This window comes from Lingula anatina, chromosome 2 (genome assembly GCF_051362555.1).
Source record: "Lingula anatina isolate TDL-2025a chromosome 2, LinAna3.0, whole genome shotgun sequence".
NCBI classification, from domain to species: Eukaryota; Metazoa; Brachiopoda; class Lingulata; order Lingulida; family Lingulidae; genus Lingula; species Lingula anatina.
The window spans coordinates 39,864,083-39,891,224 of NC_141768.1; the positions used below are offsets into that span (position 1 = coordinate 39,864,083).

The 27,142-nt window shown below is 34.4% G+C and overlaps 1 protein-coding gene across 2 annotated transcripts in view; it reads left to right on the forward strand.

The window, feature by feature from the left end:
• The first annotated feature begins 381 nt into the window (after positions 1–381).
• The window catches only part of LOC106173618 (estrogen-related receptor gamma), a 33,623-nt gene continuing 6,862 nt past the window's right edge, over positions 382–27,142 (forward strand). The window contains exons 1-6 of one of the 2 annotated variants that reach the window (XM_024077121.2): positions 382–571; positions 5,719–6,083; positions 10,339–10,455; positions 14,926–15,042; positions 17,821–17,997; positions 19,622–19,894. In XM_024077121.2, the coding sequence (XP_023932889.2) occupies positions 5,765–6,083; positions 10,339–10,455; positions 14,926–15,042; positions 17,821–17,997; positions 19,622–19,894 (1,003 nt within the window). In that variant the 5' untranslated portion in view covers positions 382–571; positions 5,719–5,764. The other variant, XM_087006052.1, reaches the window with a different exon arrangement.

Consider the following 27,142-nt stretch of genomic DNA (forward strand, 5'->3'; position numbering starts at 1 on the left):
CGATAGCTGGAAACTATTCATTTAAAATAAATATTTGCTGCTTACATCAAGGATAAAAAAAATGATACTACTATAATACTTGTGATCTGTATATTAACGTTTCTGCTATAGAACTTATGAGTTGATCTAATGTGGTTATGATGGGAAATTATTTAATAAAGTTATATGATATCTCATTTTTCTCTACAGTGCAAAATACTTAAAGTTTTACACAAAATATTAAACTGTTAAACTTTAAATCGATTTGTGGCTGAATGTATCTGAATATAGATAACTCTAATACAACAAGCATTCTTTGGAAACCGAAATCTTCGTTTTCTTTTAATCATTTGGAGGTGCGTCCAAAATCAACGCATTTGATTCGTCTAGAACATTCAATGCTTACGTCATGCGGGTCAAGGACGTCACAGCTGGGTCGGTATATATTTATAGCTAAGAGAAATTATGTTGTGGCACCATTCGGCGCTAAGTCTCTTAATGAAAGTGCTTGGAAATCTCTTTGCAGTTCATTCACAAACGGATTATTATGCAGTCAAGAAGGCATAGCACCGCTTATTAAGTTCAAGTGAAGGTGAGTTAACGCCTCTATTTTGTTTTGGACTTGGTGTTGGGAATTCCTCTCTCGATCATGCCTTGATCTCCTGTCGACTCAAGCCAGCGAAATTCGCCATTGTGATAGTGGATATGCCGGTTACACGTGCCGGATGTAAAATATTTCAATTAAAATTTAAGTAAGTGGAATTGGTACTGCGGGTTTGATCAGTTTTTGTTGTCAGTGTTGTTAACTGTAGTTGTCAGTAATATCAACTGACGAAGAAAAAAGCCAATCGAAATGTACATAACGGTACATTAATTGTATATACATATATGTACATTTCGCAGTGAGCATGTCACTTATGATCTGATCTGGATATGGTGATATATATATATAGTCTAGGTAACCCATATAAATTGTATTAAATTAATACAAATTGAAAGGTGTAAGTACATCATATAGCTTAGACACAGTATGCGAGCTTGTAACACTGCATGCTTGTTAATTGATGAAATATTATTAAGCTAATGTCTTTTTGCCAAAAGTAAATGTCCCACTGGAATTCAAATCAATCATGAGGCTGCCTGGATATCCATTATACTTTACATTGAGCATGTGTAAGACAAATTCAGTACTTTTGTTGGTTGAATAGTTTAACTTTTTATTATACTTTAAAAAGAGGAATATTTTAACTGGTTAATCTGCACAGTATGTTTGATGTAGAATTTAAATAGGTGTAATAAAATCATTAACACTTCTGCTACAGCTGTGACACTTTGTGATTGTAATTTATGTTGTAAAAAGATCTCATTAAAACAGTTCAAATTTAACTGAAATACATATTGATCACATTGAAATTCACTCTAAAGCCGTTTGCAACCTTAATGCTTTTGAGGCATATTTATAAATGCTATTTAAAATTGTTGTTGAAATTGTTGAATTAAAGATTGAATTTGCAGTATTTGATGTCATGGTAACATTATGCCATTTTGATAAAAACTTAAGTGTGCCAAGTACATGTATCCTGTCAGTGTATTCATGTATGGAGTTAGTGAAGTGGTACTTGTGAACATGTACCTCTACTTGGTTGCTTTCATTTAGAAGAAAGTAAGCCTATTAGTCTTTTTCACTTTCCATTGTCCAAGAGATCGCTTCTGAAAAGATCAATTTTAAATAAAAATCTTATCATCAGTTTACAAAATTGATATTCAAAGCAGATATATTTATCAGAGGAACCACTGAGTTAACCTCCTAAGTTATAGTCCTCCTTTTCTGCAGTCTTCACATGAGCACCCCTATATGATGCTGTAAGTGATGGTGTAACTTTTAAGATTTATAATGAATACTTAATGAAGTAAACTTCGTTATATTTACAGTCCTAGTGATTTGAGTTTATTTCTATGTTTGGCACTACCAAAGGAAAGAAGGTTAGATTGCTAGTCCAAAGCATGTATTTTTATTATTTGCTCTATAACTCTATGTTATGTATTGCCAAAATTAAAAGAAATTACTCAAGTGCTGAAGTATTTTGAATGTTGATCATGGTTTTCAGTAGGTTTTTTTTTAGTGTTTAATCCATGTGTATGTGAGAGCTGCATCTTGATATTATACAAAAAACCACTTAGCAAACATATATCTGAATGAATAGGAATTAGGTATTAATTTAGAACTCAGACAGTATAATTCCAACCAATTGACTTGATAAAAAATGCATACAAGATGCATGATGTCATGTCCTCCATATTGGGTGTTAAGTTAAAGGAAGTTGACTATGAATTCATATGGCGGTAGCATGCACGTGTAAACTGGCACCCAGGGATGGATTGCCGTCTGGCCTTGATTGGGAAATCAATTGGACTGCAACAAAACTGTCATTTATTTGATTTATGTTTTATTGCTATGGTGATAGCAGCCTACAACCAAGTCATGGTTTTTGATATCCTAAGTATTAGATATTTGTGGATGTGCTACGGAATCAGAAAAAAAAAGAATAATTTAATGAACTGCAAGTATATGAAGAGGTGCATGTACACTTATTTTAGTTGTTTACTGTTTTAAAGTACCTTGGCCTTATGAGTTTTGAGCTTCTGACTGCTACTGTCAGAACAGATAAACTTGGGGCATAGTTATGTACAGGCCACTGAATTGGGACATGCCTAATTTTGTATGCGGGTCAGGGTTGCTTGTTTCTATTCAGACTTATAAAAAAGGTGAAGGATTTATAGGCTTGGTTTGGGATTTAATATGAGGATGATAACACTATTCTCTGTTTTTTATGTACCATTATTAGTCAGCATGCCATGGCACTGCATCTTAGATACTCTGAATTGCACAGGATTGTCTAAAATATATATATTTCCACCTTTGTTTTCTTTTTATTAAACTCACTGAGATATGAAGGAACAGTTATTATATTATATAACGTGAATAAATAATTCACAGTGGATGAAAGATTGTGTAGGAGTGGCATAATAAATGTGTGTGCATATAAAACAAATGGAAAGCTGCCCTGCTGCCTGGTATATCTTTTGCAAGGTTTACAGAAACAAGTGATATACAGAATACATAAAATTAAAGATATGATATAGAGAATTTATTCATTGGTTGTAATGACCATGGTCATGGTGATGTAATGTTATTTCATATCCAGCCAAGAGGTGTGATTGACAGCCTCCGTGGCTTTCCGTAAATAATGGCCTCACTATACCCAGCCATGGTTTCTATATAAAAAAAGAAAAAAAAAAAAAAGAGGGCCCTGGCTAAGGATGTGTGAATGAGTCCATGAAAGTGTTGTGACACTGTTCCTGGTAGGGTAAGATGGGTGCGTGTGACCATGTAACATTGGTATTAAACAAAGATTTTAGCCACTGGAACTGACTGAAGTTTTTTTTGTGAATCTTCAACCTGGTTCACCTTAGTAGACATTGCATACGGTGTCAGAGAGGATGCAGTACAGCAATGGTTCTGTAAATGCTTTGCCAGTCTTGTAACCAGATATTTTAAAATTTTTTGAGAAGGTGAACCTTTCTACTCTTAGGCAGCGTTCAGAACAGTGGACTTACTAGTCCGAGGGTCAAATATGGTTAACACGCTCGAATACTTTTCCACGGGGAATCTATTCAGTGTCTCTTTGCGGATTAGATGATAAGCTTTTTAGTGGGTCGCCATAATTAGTCCACTGTTCTAAATGTGGACTTTGTTGACCCAAGTGGAGAAATATATATACGTGTACACACACACACACACATGCACATACACACACGTGTGCATGCACGCGCATAACCTGAATTGGATTTTGAACCCCTGGAGCCTCCCTTCAACTCCCTGTAGGGTTGCTTAGACTTGATAGAGATAATGTGTAGGTAGCCTTGACCAGTACCTCATGTACTTAAGCTGTCAAAAATGGGAATGTTTGGAGATGGGTGCATTTCCTAAAGTATTAACCTGACTGTAATGTCTATGATGGAAGTTTGGGGATTTCAGGAGCCTGGTTAACTTTTAGATGCAGGGCTTGTGCACATCTATCATAACTTCAATGGATAGGAAGCGCTAATTGATGAATTATATTTATGGTAAACCTTAATTACTTGTAAAGTGAAGGTTCCAAGATTCTGCAAAATAAGAAAAGGTTAGGGTACAAATGTACTCTTGTCTTAAAAAGCAATAACAAGAAGAAGTTCTCATGAATAAATACAAAAATACAACTCTCAATAATTAATTGATTGGGATGATATTGCGAAATACTCGGCTGGGTAACATACATTTGAGCATTGATGCATATGTGACATTTTTTTTTACTTCCTGTACTTGTTTAAGAATAAATAAATTGTCCTAGCAATGTTTTTTTTTCTTCTTAACTTTCCTGCTAGTTATTACCACCTATTCTTAAATATATACATAGATATATCTAATTTGTAAACTTCACCTGATAGCCATCTCGGATCAGTTACATGTCTATATTTTATGTGTACAGCATACACTAATCAATCAGATATAAGCATTGTTTTTCTGCTACTTAAAGTAATCTGTAGGAATGTTGGTTTTACACAAAACACATAAGGAAGTTCAATTTAAGTTATATTGAGTTTAATAAACGTTTTTTTTTAAGTAAGACATGAATCTGAGTAATCTGTACAGGTAGTTTTAACAGTAGGGATGGACTGCAAGAGAAAACTGTTTTGGGAAATGTGCAAACCTTCATGTATTAAAAAAAAACCTTGGAAATAAAAGTGTTGTTTTCCTGTAAGATAAACACGTACACTAATTTGGAATCTTTAAAAAAGTAGATTATGGTAAATGTCGTGTTATTTTCAGGATTTAAATCCCTGTTGCGGATGGAAGACAGATTTTAAGTGTGCATTTGAACTTTATTAAGTTGATGAAACAAGTTGGTTGTGGTGCTTCCTTAACATCCAGAAACCTCAGCTGTCTCTCAGTATCCAACATACCTTAATTAGTTTTGGCTAAGCAGCTGGAAGCATTGCCTAATTAACTAGAAGATGAACCATTCCACAGATTTTATTGATGTGCAAAATAGATCATTTTAGAATAAAATATTTTAGGAAAATAAAGCACTTTTTCTGTTGGCTTGGTAGTCCTTTTCATGGTACTGAGGTGTGCTTTTAATTCAGCATTAATTGAACTGAAAAAAAAGAATGTTTGCTCTTCCCCCCCCCCCAAAAAAAAAAAAATAAATAAATAAAAATCATTTTAAACTACTCTTTTCATAATATGAAATTCTCTTGTCGTAGCCATGAACATTTAGTTTTGTTATGTATATAAGGATTTTTTTCTTTGAAGTGAAAAACAAAATGCCCTCCTCCTTGTGCACTGATATAATCATCTTTTTCAGAATATGTAATAAGAAACAATGTTGTCTGGTCTCTAGTGACTTAAAAAGCTAATTAGGATGCAGAGGGTTGCAGAATTTCATATATATTATCTAATTGCTCCAGACGTGGAAACTGCCTGTCCAATTGGTCATGCCTGCTTGAAATGCCAGAGGACCAGCAAGATTTTTGATATCAGTGGTTCTTTTCATATCACTCATATGTAACATTACTGAAAATAACCCCTTACAATAAATTGAGGTACTTTGTATCTATAGCCATGTAAAACCAAACCAGCGAGATTATATTGATCAGTTCATTTGATATACATTCTTGATTTGATTTTGTTTTCAGAGATTTGAAAAGTTCATTTACGGAGAACTATCAAAAAATATAGAGGATGAGTGCTGACTCCACCACAGTGAAACTGGAGCCTATGTCTAATGGCATGGTGTCCATTGCAGACTATTCTTCTAATGGAATGGTGAATGGAGCTGTATTCTCTAGTGATCAAAGTGATACCTCCTCGCCTGATGATCGCACCATAGTGGTCTCCTCTCCTAGCCAGCTGGCGCTAGCGTCAAGCACAATGTCTCCAGATCAAGAAAATGGGGATGTAAAGAAGACATGTTTAGTTTGTGGAGATGTTGCATCGGGGTATCATTATGGTGTAGCATCATGTGAAGCATGTAAAGCATTTTTTAAGCGGACCATTCAAGGTAGGCCATCTTTTGTGTTTTTTTTTTTTTTAGTTTGTTTTTAGAATTTTTCTGTCAAATTTATTTTTACACTGTCATACCCATAAAATTAATGCTTGTTTTGATGTGGAATTGTATAGCTTTAGCAGTTGTTGAAATTCTTGTGAGTCTCCTTTGTAAGATGACAAACGTCTTAAAGTGGGTGATGAAAAATAATGAAATTTTTAGCAGTTGTTGAAATTCCTGTCAATCCCTTTTGTCAAATGTAAAACTTTTTAAAGTGGATCATATAAAATGATGAATGATCTTTAATACATAATATAATGAGTTGCTTTGGGGATGAGATTTGTGGTGTCACTATGCGCGGAAGGTTTGAAGCTGAACTTCATGAGAAATTTGCCTGGGGATGGAAACGTTCACATGCAAATATGGGATCAACCATCTTCTCTGCTTCCAATTATTGAAAAGAAGGATGATTTATGGCGTTGTTCTTTATATTAGATTGGCTTTGTAGATAATATATTGGATCAATTATGTATGTGACAGTATACTTCCTAAAAACGTAAAACAGATTTACCTGTGATATGTACTGTAGTTGTGATTTTACACGTGAAAGTCTGAATTTAAACTTTTGTATAATTTTTTATATAATTATATCCACATTATAAATTGTTTTAATTATAAATCAATTAATTTAATTGTAAAATTATATCTGTGACAATCTAGGCAATATTATTTAGATTATTTTTCACCATTCCTTTGAAAAATGTCATACATATAAATATAGATCAGATAGCTAGCCATATGGTCCAAAATTCTGGTACACACCTGCTGGTAAGCAAGTAAATTATCTAAGTAGTTTTCTTCTGGGGCTCACAGTATTTTCTAATTACCAGATCAAATGTAAATAGTTCCAGAATAGACCAAGAGCTACTTCTGTTGAAATTAACATGGCACTTTGGAAAAAATATTGAGAATGTTTAGGATTTTTTTTTTTTGGGGGGGGGGGGGGGGGGGGGAGGAGTTGGTTTAGTTAGAAGTTGCTTCATACTGTTTTTTAGAGGGGACAATTTTGTCCAGCACCTAATGGGTTATATTTTTCTTTTTTTCTTGTTTTTGGGAAATGTGAGAAAATCTGTCCTGGTCAATATATTGCACATTTGACGTCAAATTATATACAAATGTAATTTTACGTCTGTTGTGAAATTGGCTATGACAATAATGCAGCATCATATTACATACTGATTGTGCACATGGAGGGCAGTAGGTGGCAAAAATAACGGCAAGGGATTGATCTTCTGTCGTAAACAGACTTGACAGTAACAAAGTCAGTGACGCCAGACGATGGTTGAGGTTGTCTTTGAATATGCAGTTCCTGACCTCTTTGTGGCAAAGAAACTCACAGTTACAAAAGTCAGGAGAAAAACATTTGAGATACAATTAAATATCTGTATATATGCCACAATAATTATTTGCCGTGCCCCCAAGTTAACTCTTGTGGTAGGGAAATTTTGTATTGTTAAGTCACGCCTCTCGACAGCTCTTATAATAGACAAACATTACTGGCTATATTGGCCCCAGTGACCTCATTGATTTGCATACTCCCTTTTTATTGCTTTTGAATGCAAGAACCCTGCAACCGGAGTATCACGGGACAGATTTTGATTTCACCACTCATTTATTTGCAAATTTCTTGTTTACATGGCCTTACTCACAGTATATTTTGATGAAAATTGCTTAGATGGCTTTCATACTTATTTTATGTATGAATTCAATAAAATGAGAGAGCTTGTATGTGAGGCTATATTGATGGTATTTAACCATTTACTCAGGCCTAGACAAAAAGAAAATTGGGCACATTTTAAATAATTCACCAAGTATTTGGATCTGTGGTCTATTCTAATTCATCATCAATTAAAAAAACACCCTTGAGTCTATTACTACCTATACATTTATTTGGCAAAACTCAATAGTCAATTATTGACTGAAGGTTATCTGTCAGTTAATTAGCAGAGGAGCATATTCTTCCTAAAAATCTGTTTTGAACTGATATCAGCATTTACTGTTACCAAAAAAATATTTTTTACGTTCACTGCCACCTGAATGTTCATGAGAAATGTGATCTATGCTGGAAATCCCATCCTCTACGGATCATTACCCAGGTTTGTTTGTGATCAAGTAGTTGTTAAAATGATATCACGCTGGGCAGCAGCGGCATGAAATGCCACCCAGTCAAGCAGACTGTGGTATCATCTTCTGGGATTTTTATGTTGACATTCACTTTGGCATTTTCAAAAAAAAAAAAAAAATCACATATTTGTTTCCTATTTGGGCTCATTCAGAACAGAAGATCCAAGGATCAACTGATCCACAGATCAAATATGGCGGACCCTACATGAAAGTTAAGAAGAGCCTACTAATCCGCTGATGGTCTCCACACCTCCACACGCGCCATTAAATGGATCAAATCAAGGTTCGGAGGTTTAATTGCTAGACCCCCTGCAAGGACAGCATGTGTGGAGATGGGGAGACCATCAGCAGATTAGTCGGGTCTTCTTTCATGTAGGGTCCACAATATTTTATCCGTGGATCAGATGAAAAGAAGGGTGGACAGACAGATAAATATATTAATTTTGCTCCATGATAAACATGATTTTGGTTAAATCATAAATATACTGTGTTCACATTTGTCAATTATTTAAAGTTCCTTGCACTTGCCATTAATTTCCTGCTCCAAATTAACAGCAGCCATAGACAGTAACTGTTCAATTTATGAATCCTTATAGTTCCCTGGTTGGTTATTTATACAGACACAGAAGACTGCTTTTAACGAGTTAGATTGAGGGTGTTATAAGGGACTGAATTAAGTCTGTCCTGGCTGTGTGAGACAATTAACTGACTGAGTCCTGTTGACCCAAGCTGACCTATGACTGTCTATATAAACAGGGATGTTGCATAAGGTGCCTGGATATGAGGGGGCATATCAGGTGAATGCCAGTGCTCTGGCACCATTTACATAGCTTATCAACACCAGAACAAATCTGAACGAGAGAGAAAAAAAAAAGAAAAGGCAAAATGCGAGTTAAAAATATATGTTATGCAACACTGAATGTTTAGAAGGAGTAGGCAAAAAATTGATCCATCATTTAATGAAAGTAAAGAAGCAAATAATGATAGTGCAGCTAGAATCAATAACATAGTAATTGCAAATATTGCTTTGCAATACTTAGTAAATAATGCAAAACATGGTATAAACCTCCTAATTTCCAACAATTTACACACAAAAAATGGCCTGGTGTATTGACTTTCAGTGCTGCAGGTAGTATTTTCCAGGTATTGCATAAGCTCAGCCCCAGTGGTAAGACCAACATTTGAGGATAGATTTTAGTAGCCTGTTTGTTTTATTGAACATTGAAGGCCGGATACCTAGCAACTGATTATCACTAAAACACTATAAGACATAAATATGCATTTATGGTGAAGAGATGATGCTATTTAATTTCTTGCCACTGATATCACACTTGACCACTGGCTGATATTATGTAATCAAGGCCATTTCTGCACTGGGAATATTTTTGTAAATCATTACTTGGACTAAATAGAATTACTTCCCTAACTGTTGTGCATAATTTTTTAATAAGGAAGTATGAGGAATTTATCATGTAATCTTGCCTGTGAAATGTCTTGTAGAATGAGTATATATAGCACTGAATACTTGAGTGGTTTGATGTGAGTTAATTCCATGTCATTGCTCAAGGTATGTGCTGGTATTATTAAACCTGGCCATTAAAAGAATAAAAAAATCCTGGTGCAAGAAAACACACCTGTTCTTACACTTCATGCTAAAGATAATCAAGCAGAAAAAATTGTTATGTCATGTTATGAAAGTTAAATTAAGTGGTAAATATCCTGAATAAGAAAGAGGTCATTTAAAAGAACCTGTTTTGTGTTTGTTGCATTAGTTTTGCTGCATTGTATATGTATGAATTGGAATTATATTTATGTTTGTGGCCTGACCTAACCAGCTGTGAGAAAAATTGTATTATAAAATTTGATTCATATTTCAAATGTGGCAAGAAGGTGAAGTGGTTTGATGTAGAAATGTGCACTGTTAAGTACAACAGTGTTATTCATCCCTGAATTGACCTGTTTGCATATCTTTGCTTATAAAAAAGGTGCTTTACATAGCACTTGATATCTAAACATGGGAAAGGGACAGTTAAGATCTTTGCAGTAGTTCCAAGATTGATTGCAAGGTCTTGTTATTATTTTCCAGGTAACATTGAGTACACCTGCCCAGCCAATGCCAACTGTGAAATCAACAAACGCAGGAGGAAAGCGTGCCAGGCGTGTCGTTTCAAAAAATGCCTGCTGATGGGCATGCTAAAAGAAGGTAAGACATTGCCCATAGCCTTCACCCTAAAGCAAAGAACAAAACATCCAGTTTGTTTTGATCACAATTGTCCCAGGGCTGAGGCTCATAGACAACATGCTTTTTGGACCAAGATAAATACTATTTTTTTGCAGAAGAAAATAATGAAAAAAATATGATTTAATTTCATTGAAATCAATAATTAAATAAAAATAGATCTTGATCATTAAATCACAACCCAGAGAACTACCATTGATCAGATAATAAGCAACGTTGAAGATGATCATGATGAAAGAGCCAGAGGATTTCTCTTGGCACCTGTATTGTGCAGTAATTAGATCAGCTTCCTGCAGACAAGCTGCAGGCTCTGTGCAGGTTCAGGATATCCTAATGAACAATATGGCTGGCCTGTGCAGATATCATTGGCAGTGACTGGACCATATACCTGGCCTCAGAACCATATACCTGGCCTCAGTTTAACAAGAACTTTTTAGCCAATATCTAAACATGCTTTAATTTGGCAAGAAAAATGCAAAACATTTTGCCTGTTGGTCTCAAATTTCTTGTTGATTTACTTCATTTTTTAATTTAGCTATAATAACCCAACTGTTTTTGTAGAAGAAATTCTATTTTAGAAGGAACCCAGTATACCATTGAAGCATATTACAGACCTTCAGAGTTCTTATGCCTGTTTGAAGAAGCAGCCAACCTATTTTCTGTATTTTCATGTCCATTTTAGGGACTCATCAGCTTGTGTAATTCCAAACAGGATATTGATCACATTGGTTTTCATTTTCAGTTGCAAATTTTTGGAAAATTAGCTCAGCTTATCAAACGTGTATAACATACATTTTAAAAAAATCTAGATATTGTACAAATGGGTGTCCTCTCCACTTCAATCCATCTACTCTCTTTTCTCTCTCTTTGTAAGCAGAGGAGCTTAGAAAAGATATTTCTTACTTTTTATGAACGTTTTATTGGGGACACATTGGACTAAATGAAAAGTAAGATCTGTAACCTATATGTAGCTTTTCTTCTTATAAATATTTTAAGAATTGAGGGAAATAATAAGTATGCTAACTAAGGAAATTGACACACCAGCTGAATTTTTTCTAGATATTATATCCTAGGAATTGTTATCAACTTTTCTAATATAGGACTGTTGCTTACTGGTCTCTTAGTGTCTTGGGAATTGTAACTCATTCAGGCTAGGATTCTGTAATTCCATTACAGCCTTGTGGGAAGCTCAAAGTTCCTTAGCACTTCTCCATTATGAATGTGAGGAGGTGGGTAGAGGAGATCTTCTGCCACGTCTCCTCTGCTTCAATGTCTGCCATCCTGTTGATGCAACAAAGGATCTCATCAGTGCATCTTATAAAAGACGAAATGCATTTCCTAGATTAGGGTATTTCTATTTGAAAATCTTTTGGCTAAGTTTTGCCTCAGTTTTGAGGCTAAGGGTGAGTGTCTGGGTCACCTTAACCTAAACAAGTCTATAAAAATCATTGCACGTTATAAACAGGCATTGCGCCTCGTGGTGTCTGTGGCTTTAAAGTAGAAATATATTACCTCACTGAACACAATAGCATGTCACAAAACGGAACTCTTTAGAAGCATTGTATAGGACTGAATAAGATAATACTTCAAACAGTCTTAAGTCAGACAAAAGTCAAGTCAGTTGTAATGCTGAAATGTGATAATATTCCTTGTCTACAATTGTCTACTTCTGCAGAGTTTTTACTAACATATTAAAAAATGTACCCACCAGAATAAAGTACCTAAAAATTACAAATTGGGGTTCTTTTCTTTAAAAGGGAATCTAATTTTTACTTCCTTAGTAGACCCATAACTTGAAAGATGTCATAAAACCTGGGCCCCATAACTCAAAAGCATCGCGTATTGCGAATAGCGATATCACATAGAGGCTGCAATGTATTATATGGGGCGAGTATGAGTTATGGAATCAAGACGCTTGCGCTCTGTCACAATGCGCAATGCTTTCGAGTTATGGGGCCCTGGTAGATCAAATTTTTATAGCAGAATCCAAGCCTTTTCTGGTCTATAGGATGGTTCTCCCCCCCCCCCCCCCCCCCCAACACACACCACACACACACACACACACACAGACATGCACACCTATAGTATCTTCTGATCAACTTTGTTGGGAAGAGTTTGTAGTTTTTTTAATGAGACAAATATGCAGAGCTTAAGGCATTAGTTAACAGTCAGAACATAGGCATGTTTGAAGACACCATCACTTCACCCTTTGTTTTCACAGTGCATTTTCTGTAGGCAACCGACCCAAGGTCATGTTGATGTGTTATTCTTACTGAACTATTGGGGTCACAGAGAGGATGTTTGTTTCGGAATTTAGCATGTGGGTATGTGTGCACCAGGTATTGCGAAATCTTCCGGGTGTGAAAGTGAACTCGGGTGCCTCTTACCCAAATGGTGCCTGTGGACTATGTGTGCAGGCATAATACAATCAGTGGAAAAAAATGAATAATAAATGGTACACCTACATGCACCTGTAATTCCAAGTACATTTGCATGTTTTGAAATTTTCAAACTTTTAATTTGATTATAACTTAGTAAGTATGTGTGAACATGTACATCAGGTAGGCTATTAGGTTACTGTCCATTTTTTCTCCCCAGGATCTGCCCTTGTGACTGATTATTTAGTGATTGCTTGTGTGATTAATTATTGAATCCAAAAAGTCCATTAAATTTGATCTTCCTTAATTTTGATTCATTAATTCTGTTATTCATTACTTATCTATACTACCCGGTAATGTGATATATCCACCTAAATAATTCCTGTTGTCTCTGATGGTTGGTTGATATTATCAGTTCTGTTCACTGGTAATAGTACTAAATGTTGATTGATTTATAACTTTCATACATAATTAATCCTTTCAAGTCATCTCAGTTTGCTGGATTTGCACAACAGTCCTAATTTTTGCCTACACGTCTTCAATCAATTATTTATTTTTATATATATAAACAGTGGTTATAAAAGTATGTCAAACACTCACTCAGACAAGATATATTTCATCCAAATCAATGACAAATATCCAACAAATTGATAATGAAATGAATAAATGAAATCATTAAAATGAGATGTTTCGTATTTTGTCTTTTAGCCAAACAAAATTTAGCAAACAAAAATAAATAAATAAATAAATATGTTACAGTTGTAATGAAAAGCTAACATGGTTTGCTATATATAATCACAATTATGTGACTTTTTTTGCCTCAGCATTTCTTTAGCTTTATATTATTGTAGCAACATTCCATACAGTAGAGTTTATGCCTGTATTTTTGTAATACATATCTAGTATGGTGCGGTATATGGTTGCGTGTTCCTGTTGCAGGTTGTTAAGTGTTCATACCTTCCCAATTGATATGTCTCACAGCAGTCAGGGGTCCCTCCTACATACACACTGAGATCACTGACTGCATGGCAACAGGCTTTAAATTCTATGACTGGCATGTTACCAGAAGTTCACTTTATTCTACATATTCTGGCATTTCACTATTACAACTGTTACCTCTTCTTCTGTCTGAAGTGTAGGTGTTGACTATGTACACCAAGGGAGTAAGTTCAGCATTATTAGCAGAAATAAAGGTTCATTCACTCTCTTCATGCATACTCAGTTACTCATTGATAATGTTTAATCAAATTTGGCATAATTTTAGCATAAAAAAGAGATTAGAAAAAGAAAACAATGTGAGATAGAACATGATGTACGTCCCAGGTAACATGAGAGAAAGAACACATACGTACAGCCTAATGTAATGACTTTAGCACATTTTATGTATCTCTTCTATCCCATTTTTGGAATGGTTGAGGTTGGAAATTAAATAGATGACAGTACTTATTTCTAAAGGTGGATTTTCAGTCCAGTTGGGCTAGATTAACTGAGTGCCTTACAGTTGATTTTCATCCACCCTCACAGCGATATAGGCTCAGGGCACAGATCTTTACTGTAACTATATGTACAGTGGTGATGGCACACATAGTGGCTCCCTCTGCTGACCTAGCACGTTCCAAGTTTTTGCATTGCAGATGGACTAAGAATGTGCCTTGAGTTCTGAAACAGTATCAATCATCTCTATCTTAATATCTTTGTGCATTCAGAATCTCCTCCCATTTCCTACCTTAGCCCTGGGAAGAATCTAAACCAGTTAAAACTACCCTCCTCTGACATTTCCACTTCTCCATCTTTTTAATACACAAATCACAGTTATTTTCATGAAACATGCTCCTCATATGATTCTCATGTTGTCATACATAAAGATCACAAGCATTTTTTAAAAATTGTTACTTGTTTTTTTTTTCCAGTGCATATATGCGTGTCATGATTCTTTCCAGCATTATTTGGCACAGAATATGAGGTGAAAGAAAAGCGTTAAGGTCTAAAAATTAGACCTGAATAATTATTGATTTACTACTGGAAAATTAAAATTCTGTGTTATTGTTTTATGCAGGTGTGCGGTTAGATAGGGTGCGAGGTGGTCGACAGAAATACCACCTGAACAAACGACCTCCGGACTCAACTTATACTCATGTTGTCATTGCCAAAAGGTCACATCCATGTATAGATGGTAAGTTGTTAAATCGATTTAAATATATACATTTGAGTGCAGAAAGGTAACAATAATTCGTGCACAGACTTAAAAGTACATTCACCTCTTGCATTAAAACAGTGGCAAATAAACCATGTTACAGGCGTTCTAGCAGAGAGCTGCTGAAACATCACTAATGTCCTTTGATAATGCCGTTATATCCCAGTTCATTGCCTGGCTTACATCCATAATTTTGTTATCTATAATGGCTGTCCAGTGCCTTGGTTGTGGTATGCATTTTCCAAATTAATATTGGCTGGGAAAAATTGACATTTGGAGCTCTCATTTCTGAAAGATTAAATTGTCATCAGATGCATTTGTCCCTGGATTCCCTAAAAAACTGGTAACGCTATGTAAGTGCTATTATCCTTGAAAAAAATTGGTGGAGAAGCTCCAATCACTGCAGTTCAAGGGTTGGTTTGGAATGAGACCAGGGGAAATAATAGATGTTTTAGGTCCAAAGGCGCATATATAGCAAGGCTGGGGACTTGGGCTAAAGCTTTTGGTAGTGTTGAGATGTTTGTGTTAAGTGCTTTACACCTTAATTTTTTAAATAGAACAAAAATTTTTATGAAAAATATACAGGTCTGTTGCTAACAAAAGGGTGGGGGTGGGTGGGGGAGCTTTCTATCTCTTAAGTTGAACAGATTTGAGAAATGAAACGGAACAGAACGCTCATTTTCATCTGTTACTAATGAAATAGCTAGGTTAAGTTCTTAAGATGCAAGTGGCAGGTTAAAAAAAAACAAGGTTGATATCCATAACAATATCTTTTTCTTCTTAAGTATGTCTGGGGTTTCTGTTGTTTCATGTATTAATGGGCAATCCAAAGTACTGTTTAAATACATAAATCACAAAAAGCTCAAACAAAAATAAGTGCATTAATGTGCAAATCAGTTTTTCTTATGGACCATTTAGCCTGCTTTCAGTACCTCACTTTAATGGAGTTGCATTAATCGACATCACACTTGGTCATGCTTCTGCATTGGAAATCCCTGGGCTTATTTGCATGTTAAGAAAAGTTAATCTTGATCCTATCTTTAATGCAGAACTGTAGCTTGATATGTTAGCCACTGGCATTTAATCAATTTTCCTCTCTTGTTCCTTGAATATCAGGATTAAAGAGAAAAGGTATTTCGGGTTACACATATAGGATAAAATCAACCATTTTTACCCTAGCCTATGTTGTATCTCAGCAACAGATTAAGACATCCTTTAGGGAACTTTTGGAAAACAGTGTTTTTTGAAGGGCAAAATTGGTTTATATCTGAATTAGTAGCTTGAAGATCCACCTTGCTAATCAAATTTTATACAAACAGTTGAATATTACCACTTTCTCTTTTGAGACAGTTTTTGGTAAACTTGGTTAATGAAAACTTTGTTATTTTGGTTGAATTTTTTTTTAACTGATTTTTTTTACAGTTAGTGGATGAAGATGATGTAGATTATGCATTAATTCATAACTAGAGCTCATGGCAGTGGTTTAGTTTGGCCTCATGTCTGCTCATATATACAACAAATGAAAGAAAGCCAACTAGAAAAAGAGTCTAAAGCGAAGCCCATGAATATTGCCCTATAAAGTATTCGGAATTGGACATCTGTTAAGCTTTTCTTAAATAAGTTTCATTAGGATTGATTTTCCAAATTCTCTCTGTTGAATGTGAAGCAAGCCATAGTAAATAAGTATAGGGCTAATGTGCCTGAAATTGATGAGTTAAGATAGTTGCAAGGGTCATTAACTTAAGTTTGAAAAAGTCGATCAAAATAAGCTCTTAAAGGCTTTGCTGAGGTTTGAACTTTTGAGAGATAAGGAAATGGAGCATAGAAGTAACCATCAAGTATAACTAAATGATTTGATTTTTACCAAAATTTTTCACTACAACAACTTGACTTAAAGGAAGGTGTGGGTTACTAACTTTAGTTGTGTGTTTTTGGCAGATGTGGCTCCACCTACCTTCTTATATCCACCAGTTCCTATTTTTCATAATGAGAAAATTTATAAATGAGTCTGATATTTATCAAACTACAAAGCAAGTTTTCTAATTGCCTTTTTCTAAGAAAGTAATGTCTTACCTCTAGTTAAAATAGATGCTGCTTGTGACATCCTTGGTGATAATTGAAGATATGATATTCTTCTGCATTCTGACAGATAGTAATGAATGGGTCTCAAAATACCACTTTACTTGTCAAAAATAATGCAGATTGGTGTGATTTTTATTTCACATGATGACTAGCTTCAGTTCCTTAATAAATTTATGACAAGATATACATCTACGATATGCTTTTTTTGCTTTTGCATGAGTATTTTTGAAGTTGGCAAGCATTTGGTAATATGAAAAGCATAGGGCTCAACTATTCTGTCTGAAACTAAGGCTAGTTATGTTATTTATAACCATTTTATGACTTAAATATTCCATGGTTGAGGCTAGAATTTTACACTTAAACAAAAGTCTAAACACAAAACCATGCCTTGTGACTTATAAATGCAAGAGGTTGAAAACATGTTCTGGCACAAATTGAACATTGGATATTCTGTGCCTACAATTATTCCTTTGCCATTGGAAAATGAACATTTTATTTGGTTTATTTGGGGTTTGTTTGTTTCAAAAATGTTCAAACATCATTTAGAAATTTTAGGGCCATAACTTTAAGAAGCCTTTTTTGTATGCAATAATATGTCAACAGTAGCACCAACTTACCCTAGAATAGCAGTGTATATGTGTTATATATTTATGTGTGTGTATATATATATTTCAGGACTATATATATCAGAGAATGAATTGGTTACATCCCTACTGGAGGCAGAACCAGAAAGACTTCAAGCTCAACCAGATCTTGACTTGCCAATAAGTGAAATCAAGCTGATGGCAACGCTATCAGATCTTGCTGACAGGGAACTGGTATCAACAATTGGATGGGCTAAACAGGTTCCAGGTACACTGATAGAGAGATATAATTGAGAACTTATATAGAACTGGAAATAATTGATTTTTTTTAAATTCTAATTTCATCATAAGTACAAGAATCTAAACATACACACAAAATTTTTTTTTTAATTCTAATTTCATTATAAGTACAAGAATCTACACTTACACCCAAAAAGATTCTTTTAAAAATAAAAATAAAAAAGGACCCCCAAAATTGAAATTATTTTACTATTTGTACAAAAATTTAGAATGTTACTTGTTTTCTTAATGTCTTTATATGTCAGAAATAAGTTTAAATGCTTTGTTGTTTTTCATGTTTTATTTTCCTTACATTTTAATAATAGTTTAAGCTTTGATAGTTCTCTGTTAGACTTCTATAACAGAATACAACTCCTTTCAGTTGCAAGAATATCTTTGATTATGTTTTAAACCTATAATTTTGTCTGTGTGACTGTTAAAGGAAATTCTTAAGCTACCTTTTTATCCGATCCAAATTTAATTTAATGTTTAATAAAAATGGATAATATTTCATAGTAAAGGTAAAAAGAAAAATGAACACTGGAAACAAATGTTTTTGTTTAATTTTGGGCACCTGATACGTTTTAGACAAGAACAAGTAAAGTCATGAACAATAGTTTAATTAGAAAAACATCTTTTCGCGAGACACTCTTTGAAAATACCAGCATTGTAGTATGACTGTTGCTGTGTTCCAACCTTCCATTAGCCATTTAAGGATATAAATCAAAAATTGCTAAAAGGTGTTCAACATTTCTCAAGAGGGACATTTGCACATTCTGGTCAGATAAATGTGAACCACTTGAGTGTTTTGATCTTAGCTAAGTAGAAATAAATAATAATAATAATAAACCAGTGTATTATTATTGCAACTAGGTTATATTATATCATATCATTTCAGCTTGGTGCTGTCCCCCTAATTATTTTACAATTATCAGCTAATATTGTTCTAGACAAGAAAGGCATATCGAAATTGGAGTAATTGCAGCTTAAATGTTAACAAGTGCCTTGTTTTGTCTCTGTGGATACAATTTCAAGGCCCTTCATCTACCTGTGAGCTTCTGTAATGTGGAAGCCATCTACTTCTCATTTGATTGATGTTGCTGTATATCACAATGCATCCCGCAGTTCTGTACTATTAGTCATGAAGGACTATTCCTCTATGTAGGGCAAAGCAGCTTTACTTGCTGTAATATTAGAAATGATCCAATTTCAAAAATATCAACATTTGTTTTAGGCTCTATTAGAAGCTTTTTAAATTGCCATGTCTTGCTACTTAATTTAAAGTTCTGTTAGTTTCTGCTGGTTATATGAATGTGTGAGCACAAATCTGCAGGAACATGTTTAAAGTACATGTATATCAGTTTGGCTTTAAGTATGTGCAGTGCCCTTATTTCCATATGTTCTGACACATAGCCTATCTTGCATATACACCCACACGTTATGTCTAAACATGCAAATACACGCACACACACACATACAAACACACACACACACACACACACACACACACACACACTATTACTATTGGTAATTACTCTATTCATTGGATCTTATGCAATTTTTCATTATCACAATTTGTGATTTGATTAAGTTATAGTCATTTTTTATTTCAGGTTTTTTCACACTATCACTGTCGGATCAAATGAATCTACTACAATGGTCTTGGATTGAGATTCTCAACCTTAGCTCTTGCTTTCGCTCTTGTCCATATTCATATAGCTTTGTGTTTGCGGAGGACTTCTCTCTCACAGAGGAAGATGTCGTGAACTGTAATGGCCCAGTGACTTTAGACAAATACTGTCGCAAACTTGCTCAAAGACTGACAAATCTCAGAGTCACAAAGGAGGAATATGTACTTTTAAAGGCACTAGTGTTATTTAATGTTGGTAAGTATCTTTTCTTTTTGGTTATTTTAAGAAAAGTTTATTTTAAGTGCTACAATTGTTGTTGTCACGGTACATGTCTTTTAGCAACCTAATTACAATTAGTATTGAGTTTTCCAAGAACAATGATAATGAATGATCGCAATCCCAGACATTCAATATCTAAATTATTTGTTTGAAGTATGAGAATTAAAATGCTGTCATATTGCACATATATTTAGTATAAAAAATGATAATAATAACCTATATTTAGTAAGTTAATATTAGAATATCTTAGGAGCAGTGAGCTAATAATTGATACAGACTTTTCATGGTTCTATGCAGCAGGTTTAGATTGGATATAGGATTTAAGAAGGGCATATGGGGTTAATTCATTGATAAGATTACTATACCAGACATGTTATGCTCAGAAGGCAAACAAGAATGAAAGGGACTTGGCAAATTCCCTGCCAGTACATAGGTCGAAGTACTTTTACATACAGGTCTAACTAGCAGTAATTGACTTTTTTATTAGTATTACCTTGGCAATCGAACATGCATATTTTCGATTAAAAGGTCTTCTTTTGCTTGTTTATGCATGTGCCCCTGCCACCACCAACATCTTAAAAAGAAAAAGGTGAGAAAAATGAAAAGTTAAAAGTTAACCAAACCAAAAGAAAAAAATGTGATAGCAAATAACTCTGAAAAAGAATCACAGCTAGTCTCACAGTGGAAGATTGTGCTATCATTGTCTTGGATGTTTTCAACAACTTAATAGTATGCTAATGATTCTATGTTAAATTGTCTGTAAGTTGCATTGTTAATGCAAATGTCACTAACCCTCGTTAAGTGGTCTATCTGTGTTATACTGAGACTTTAAGTGCACATGTTCTCCAGAATTAAAAGGATACTTGAGTGGTCAATCATTTCCTCTTTATAGCAGAGATAAGGATGATCTTTGAATCCTTCGTTGGTGTTTAGTATAATGAAGGAAAGGTAATAGACTAAAAGCAGTTGTATTAGTTCACTGGCTTGGAAATTTATAAGATTATCTTAAAAAGTGCACAGCAATTACACATTCTTAAGCATGGTGGGATCTTTGATCCATTATAATTCAGTTTATTTTTATTCAATTTATAATTGGCCCAATGTGGGATGCATGCATATATGATGGCTTCACTTACGGTCTCACTACGTGAAAATAGCTGTGATTGTTCACATGCTGAAGAGATTTCTGGTTCCCAAGTATACGTATGTCATTTTGAGTGGCACTTAATTTAAATTGTGCATTGCATCATTTTGAGTGTACAAGGTGTCATACAACTGCTGAAACACCAAAGCAGTGTCACATTTTTCCTCTATAAGTGAATGTTATTCAAAAAGGCCATTCATGAAATAAGCTGAAATTCATAATGATTATCTTGTCACGGCCGCATGAAAGATGAATAGACTTGCAGATGAGATTTCTATAGATCCATTCTTAAGAGTAACCCAAGGTCGTGCTATAGGCAGAAAGGATTTTTAGTTTTCTTTTTTTGCTCAAAGAGATGACGCTGATATAGGATTTGGACAACTAAATTCGGTTCCCTATTTTGCATAACTTTAATGAAAATAGTTGAAAAAAACTTACTGTTTCACCTTTAATGTAACACAAAGAGAAGGCTTGTATTTTTTGTGATGAAACACTGGGCAGCTAAAAGTGGAATTTTTCATATTTCAATTGTCTTCTGTTACTGTGTATATAGAGAACAAGATTTATCATGTATTTTGCACTTACACATAAAGGCAACATCCACAGATATCTTATAAATGGAAATTATGTTGGAAAACATCTCTTAAAAGGCTATATATCTAAAACTATATGTTTTGAAGATTACAGGAATCATGGCAGGACTGACTTTGTATTCATGCCCAAAGCAGTGATATCCGTAAAATATATATCATAATTATTTAACTCAAGCTGGAAAATTTTTCCTATTTTTAGTTTGCTTCCAACTTGATCGGAGGCCAATTTATATTATATTCAAATACCAAGCTGATGAAGGATAAACATATTTAAAAAGTGGAATTAAGTAGAATTTTAAATGCTGTATGTGCAACATAAAGATACCCTTGTCTTTGTTTACTTCTGTCTTTGCCTATGATACACATTTATCTATGACTTGAGCTCTGCTGACTCTTTATTTGTTGTTTGCATGGATGAGATACTTTTTTGTGTGCGAAATGTATCCTGTCATCTTGTTCTTTTTGATTAAAAATGACTTGAGATAACACAAGGGAGTAGTTACCTCAATTGACCGATTGGTTTTAAAGTTCACTAAAAGGTGATGAAGGCCGTTAAAGGTTACAGTTGACCACATTAACTGGCACTGTGCACTGGGAGATTTATCTGTTCAAACACTGACCATTAACTTTAAAGGGAATCCAGGTGAAACTTCAGACATAGGATATTGACCGTTATTGCTTGTGGCCTGGATGTACTAAAAAATGCCAACAAGTTGTTAGGAAAATGTGTGTAATGAGAGATGTTAAATATAAATAAGGTGCAGCATTTGATGCTTGATTCTCTGATGTGATCTACCCTTTTATAGTGATTTCACAGGAATGGCTGACATTATATGTTGTGTTGTACAAATGTTCTGTTCAGTTTTATGTGAATGTTTGAGGTTTGATTTAGAATCCCCTGATTCATAACATTAAACAATATATGCAAAAAAAAAAAAAAAAGCATTTTTATTAGATAAGTGAAAATTGTGCATTTTTCTTTGAATGTGCCCTTTACATTTCATCAAGGGAAATACATGCGTGTCTTCAGAAATTATAATTCGAGAAAAAATGGTGTTTTCAGTAAAGGTCTTTGAGCACATTTTTGTATGGAGGTTATCTACTTCCAGGTGTCTGTTGTTCTGATATAGGTTTGATTGATTAGACTTACATGTTTTGGAGAGCAAGGAACATTTTTAGTCAAGTGTGGTTTGTATGACCTTCTGCTATATGTCAAAGTCTCCTTTTCAAGGCTGTTCACATAATTCAAAAAAGCAAAACTAAAGATAGCCACTGCTATATTAATTAGGTGCTAATTGCCCACATGTATCATTCTTGCACTTGTGTTGTAGTCCATTTCAATCATAAGAAGAGACGATGAATTAAAAACCTTAAATTGTGACCATGTTGCTCATCATTATGGAGAAAAATGTGCTATCTGTTTCAAGGGTTTACGTTTTAGATGGTTGGACTACCTTGCGAGGTGAGATAATCTGGCAACCTAATGCATTTAACCCATTATTGGCATCTACATTCAGGCCTCCATCTCTCGTGGGAAATAAAGACACTTTCCACTATATGGTATCCAATCAGTTTGATATATTAAGGATTCTATCAATTAAGATTTTGATTTATAACACTAAGAAATTATAGATTATGCATAACAGTGTTTTAAAGTAATTGAGTTTTTATGCAATTGCCTGTGTGCCTGGCTCTCTAGTGGTTCCCTTTATGTATCTGATTTTTCCCAAGAAATATATTGCCACCTTGATGTATGTGACAGACCCTTTTAACAACTGCAATAAATGATATTGCCTATATCTTTAGCAATATAACAAGTAACCAGTTGGATGTTGGATTTATATTACCATTTTGCAGATCTTGATATTTTGTATATCATGCAGAGATTTTCTTCATTTTGTACTGTGATTCCTCTTTTTTTTCTTTTTTCTTTCTTTTTCTTTCTTTATTGAGGTTGAGTTGTAGTAACTACAGAAAACATCTTTTTTGACTGATTCTGTATGGCACCACCAAAGCTAAGGGTGCATAGTTTGATACGTTAGGTTTACTGTGACACTGTTACCAGTTTGCTCCAAAGACGCCATATCAAAGGTATTCTTATGAGCTTATGAAACATTTGTGGCTGGATATAATGAGGCTTATTTGGTAGCTTGGGTTGACAGATATCAGTCAGAAGTGCTCACCTGAAAAGACAGTGGTTATTTGAAGGGAAAAGTTCAAATATGTATACCAACTTATACATCATCTCCAGGTTAAAACCATTCTGTTATCAGCTCACCTAAGTGATGTATGAGCTCTACAGTGTTAGGTTTAGCTTGTGAACTCATCAGTGAACAGAAGTACATTGAAAGTCTGTCAACAAAAAATATTTTTTGAAATCTTAGACACCATTTTTTTTTTTTTTTTTGTAAAGACCTGATTGTGATATTTCTCTCCGATTCCTTCCCCCTACCATCTTAACTGAGTAAGGTATAAATAAGACCACAAAAATGATAGGTGAGCATCTTTGACATCCTGTAGAGTTCAGAATGATGCCAGTTACAGACTCATTAGCAACTGGAGGTGAGCAGCTTGCTATCCTCTCTTGTAAGCCATGTGATAAAGGTGATGGCCTTTTCTACCTTCAGATTGAAAGAATTTTTATGGTGAATATGGCAACATGAATAGCAATTGCTGCCTTGAGTGCCTAAATAGCTATCATTGTATGAAGATACATTGTATGTGAGTATCCAGGCATGACTGTGCTTTACCCATGCAGTGGGTTGAATATCAACTATAAGGGGACATGTGGGGGGAGGGGGGGCTGACAATCTGTGACATTGTAATATTCCAAGGATAATATCATTTACTCAACAATGTTAGTTATTCTGCTTGTCTTACCTGAAAAAAAGTTATTGTTGTCTAATTGCTGTCTTATAATTACCAAACATTCATTTGATTCTCTCTCTTGTGTGAAACTATCCATCAAGTTAAACAAGGTTGTCTCAATCATAAAGATTTCAAATGGCTGGCCCAGGTAATTTCCAATAACACTGTCACAACAGTTACAATACTGTGGAATGCATGATTGCATCTTTAAAGAATAGCTATAAAAAATAAGACTCATCGGTATGGTTTTGTTTCCTGACCAGAATGTACCAGTAAGGTATAGGTAATGCCAGTTGTATCTTTTACCAGTAGGAACTTATCTGCTCTGCTTTTTGTATACCTTTTTAAAGATAATGTACCAAAATATGGCATTGTAGCCATTGTCTTTTAATTTTTATGACATCCCATCTCATGCTGGTTACAAGCAGTGGAGAAAAGCTGTAGAAAGCAGTGTTCAGTTACAGTTGTACTGTCTGGTATAGAATACCAGTTGTACTGTACAGGGCACAAACAATGTGTGGTATTATGTTATCAGGTTGTTTTCCTAGAAACATAAAACTATGGAGACTAGTGCCCAATAAACAAACCAGTTTGATGTCATGGCAATTAAGGGTTTGAATAACAAGTGCAGTCATGATTTCATTGATATATTTTCTTGAAGATAGTATGAGAAATGCAGTTCAAATAAGTGCATACATGCTTATAAGTCTTATCAGTCACAAATCAAAATATGGGCTGCACCAGTATTAATCCATGATATATTATGGTATTTTCAAAAGAATAATTGTACTTTGACTTATGCTACATACATTTACAAGTAATCCATGACTGGCTCTCTGGAAAGTTTTGAGTAAGAGATACTGGACTTGGAAATGGTTACAGTCCATTTCTGTACTGTAGTTCAGTGATTTAATTTAAAGTCACTTGCCAGAGAGTACTTTATACTGGTTTCCATTTATGAAATGTGGTTACTGCTATGAGCTGCAGTTCAGGGCAGGTGTTCAAATAACTTGGGCTATCGTCCATCATTTATACATTTTATGACAGAAGTTCCAACATACATAATGTATTTGAAATAATTACCCAGAATAAGTTGCCATTACAGGAGTCATTAATATTATTCTCTTTGAAGTTACCTGTAGTAAAGGTTGATAGATGTCTGACAATCAAAACTGTAATGATTTAGAAAGCGCAGCTTTTTTTGCATGCTTCCTTTATGCATAAATAATGAGATATAGCCAGTATATTACTTTTGTAATTTGTACCAAAGGTGTATTGCAGGACATTGTGCACAGAACACAGTGTTGTACCATGTCACCATCTTTAGAAACTTGCAAATACCAGCAGAGTCTATATCTGACTGTTGTATTAGACAGATCACCTCTATGACTACTTGTTGAATCACTTGCTACATTCAAGTAAATTGAATTGCAATTCATTTTCTTAGAACAGACTATGGATCCAGTGTTTCAATTTAACTTAAACTGACAATGAAATGTTTGGGCAGCATTACCTTACTAATGGCTTCTTGCATGGTTAATGAATTTATTGTGAAAAAGTGTTTTTGATCAACTTAACCGAAGCTGCACATGATAAAAAAGGAAGCAGTTGAAAGTCAGTCGCAGTGTAATAAACTATGGTGATTTGATGCTGAAAGAAACCTCTACATATATGAGAGTAATTGAATAAGTGTAAAACAGAAAACAGTTTTTGCAATGAAATTTACTGCCACCATGGTTGGACAATTAAGTAAAAGGAAGGTACAAAGGGGCATGACATATTTAAAAAGATAAGCTGAAAAATTAAAGAAATTATATATGTAGGACACAGGAAGTGTTATGCTAAGCTTAAAACTAAAGAGTGTTGGTAAATAAATTTATTTTTGAGCTGAAATTGCTCTATATATCCTAAATATAAAAACTGCATCTAAATACTAATAAATTTGCTTGCTTTTTTTTCACTATAGAATTTTTGTCTGAATAAATCATACTTGCCATATCTCTTCCATCATGAGTAGTAAGAGGCCCATTAACAAGGTCAAATTACAAATGCAATATACAGGTTGATTGATATTTGATTAGTAAAGGCAGCTATTTATGATGGAAACCCATTTTTTTATTTTACTTCAACTAATTGACCATATAATCAAATGGTAATCAGAAATTATTAATAAAGGGACTAAACTATGGCGTGACCAAAATATTACTGCAATTAGTTCTGCAAAAAGGAATTTTTGTGAGGTTGCAAAAGACCCAAATGTTAGTATATTTTCTCAGATATTTTGACCACGTTTGAACTTAAATGAACTCTTGACCTCTGTTTGACCAGCACACGGAGAGAGAGCTCAGGTCAAACACGTACACGTATGCTAGGGGTTGGTTTACCATGTGTGTGTAGGCAGGCACGGACCACCACCACATCACAGATAAGATGTCCCGATGCTCTGCAAAACTGCAAAACCACCTATTTACATAGATGTGTTACGTTTTTTGCACGTTTGGTCTGAAATCAAAATTATTATAGATATAATTACATTTATTTGAAATTGTACATTTCTATGCATGTTTCTAGTCTTGAATCATATTAGAGCTTAAAGCATGTTGAATTTTTTCTCATGCA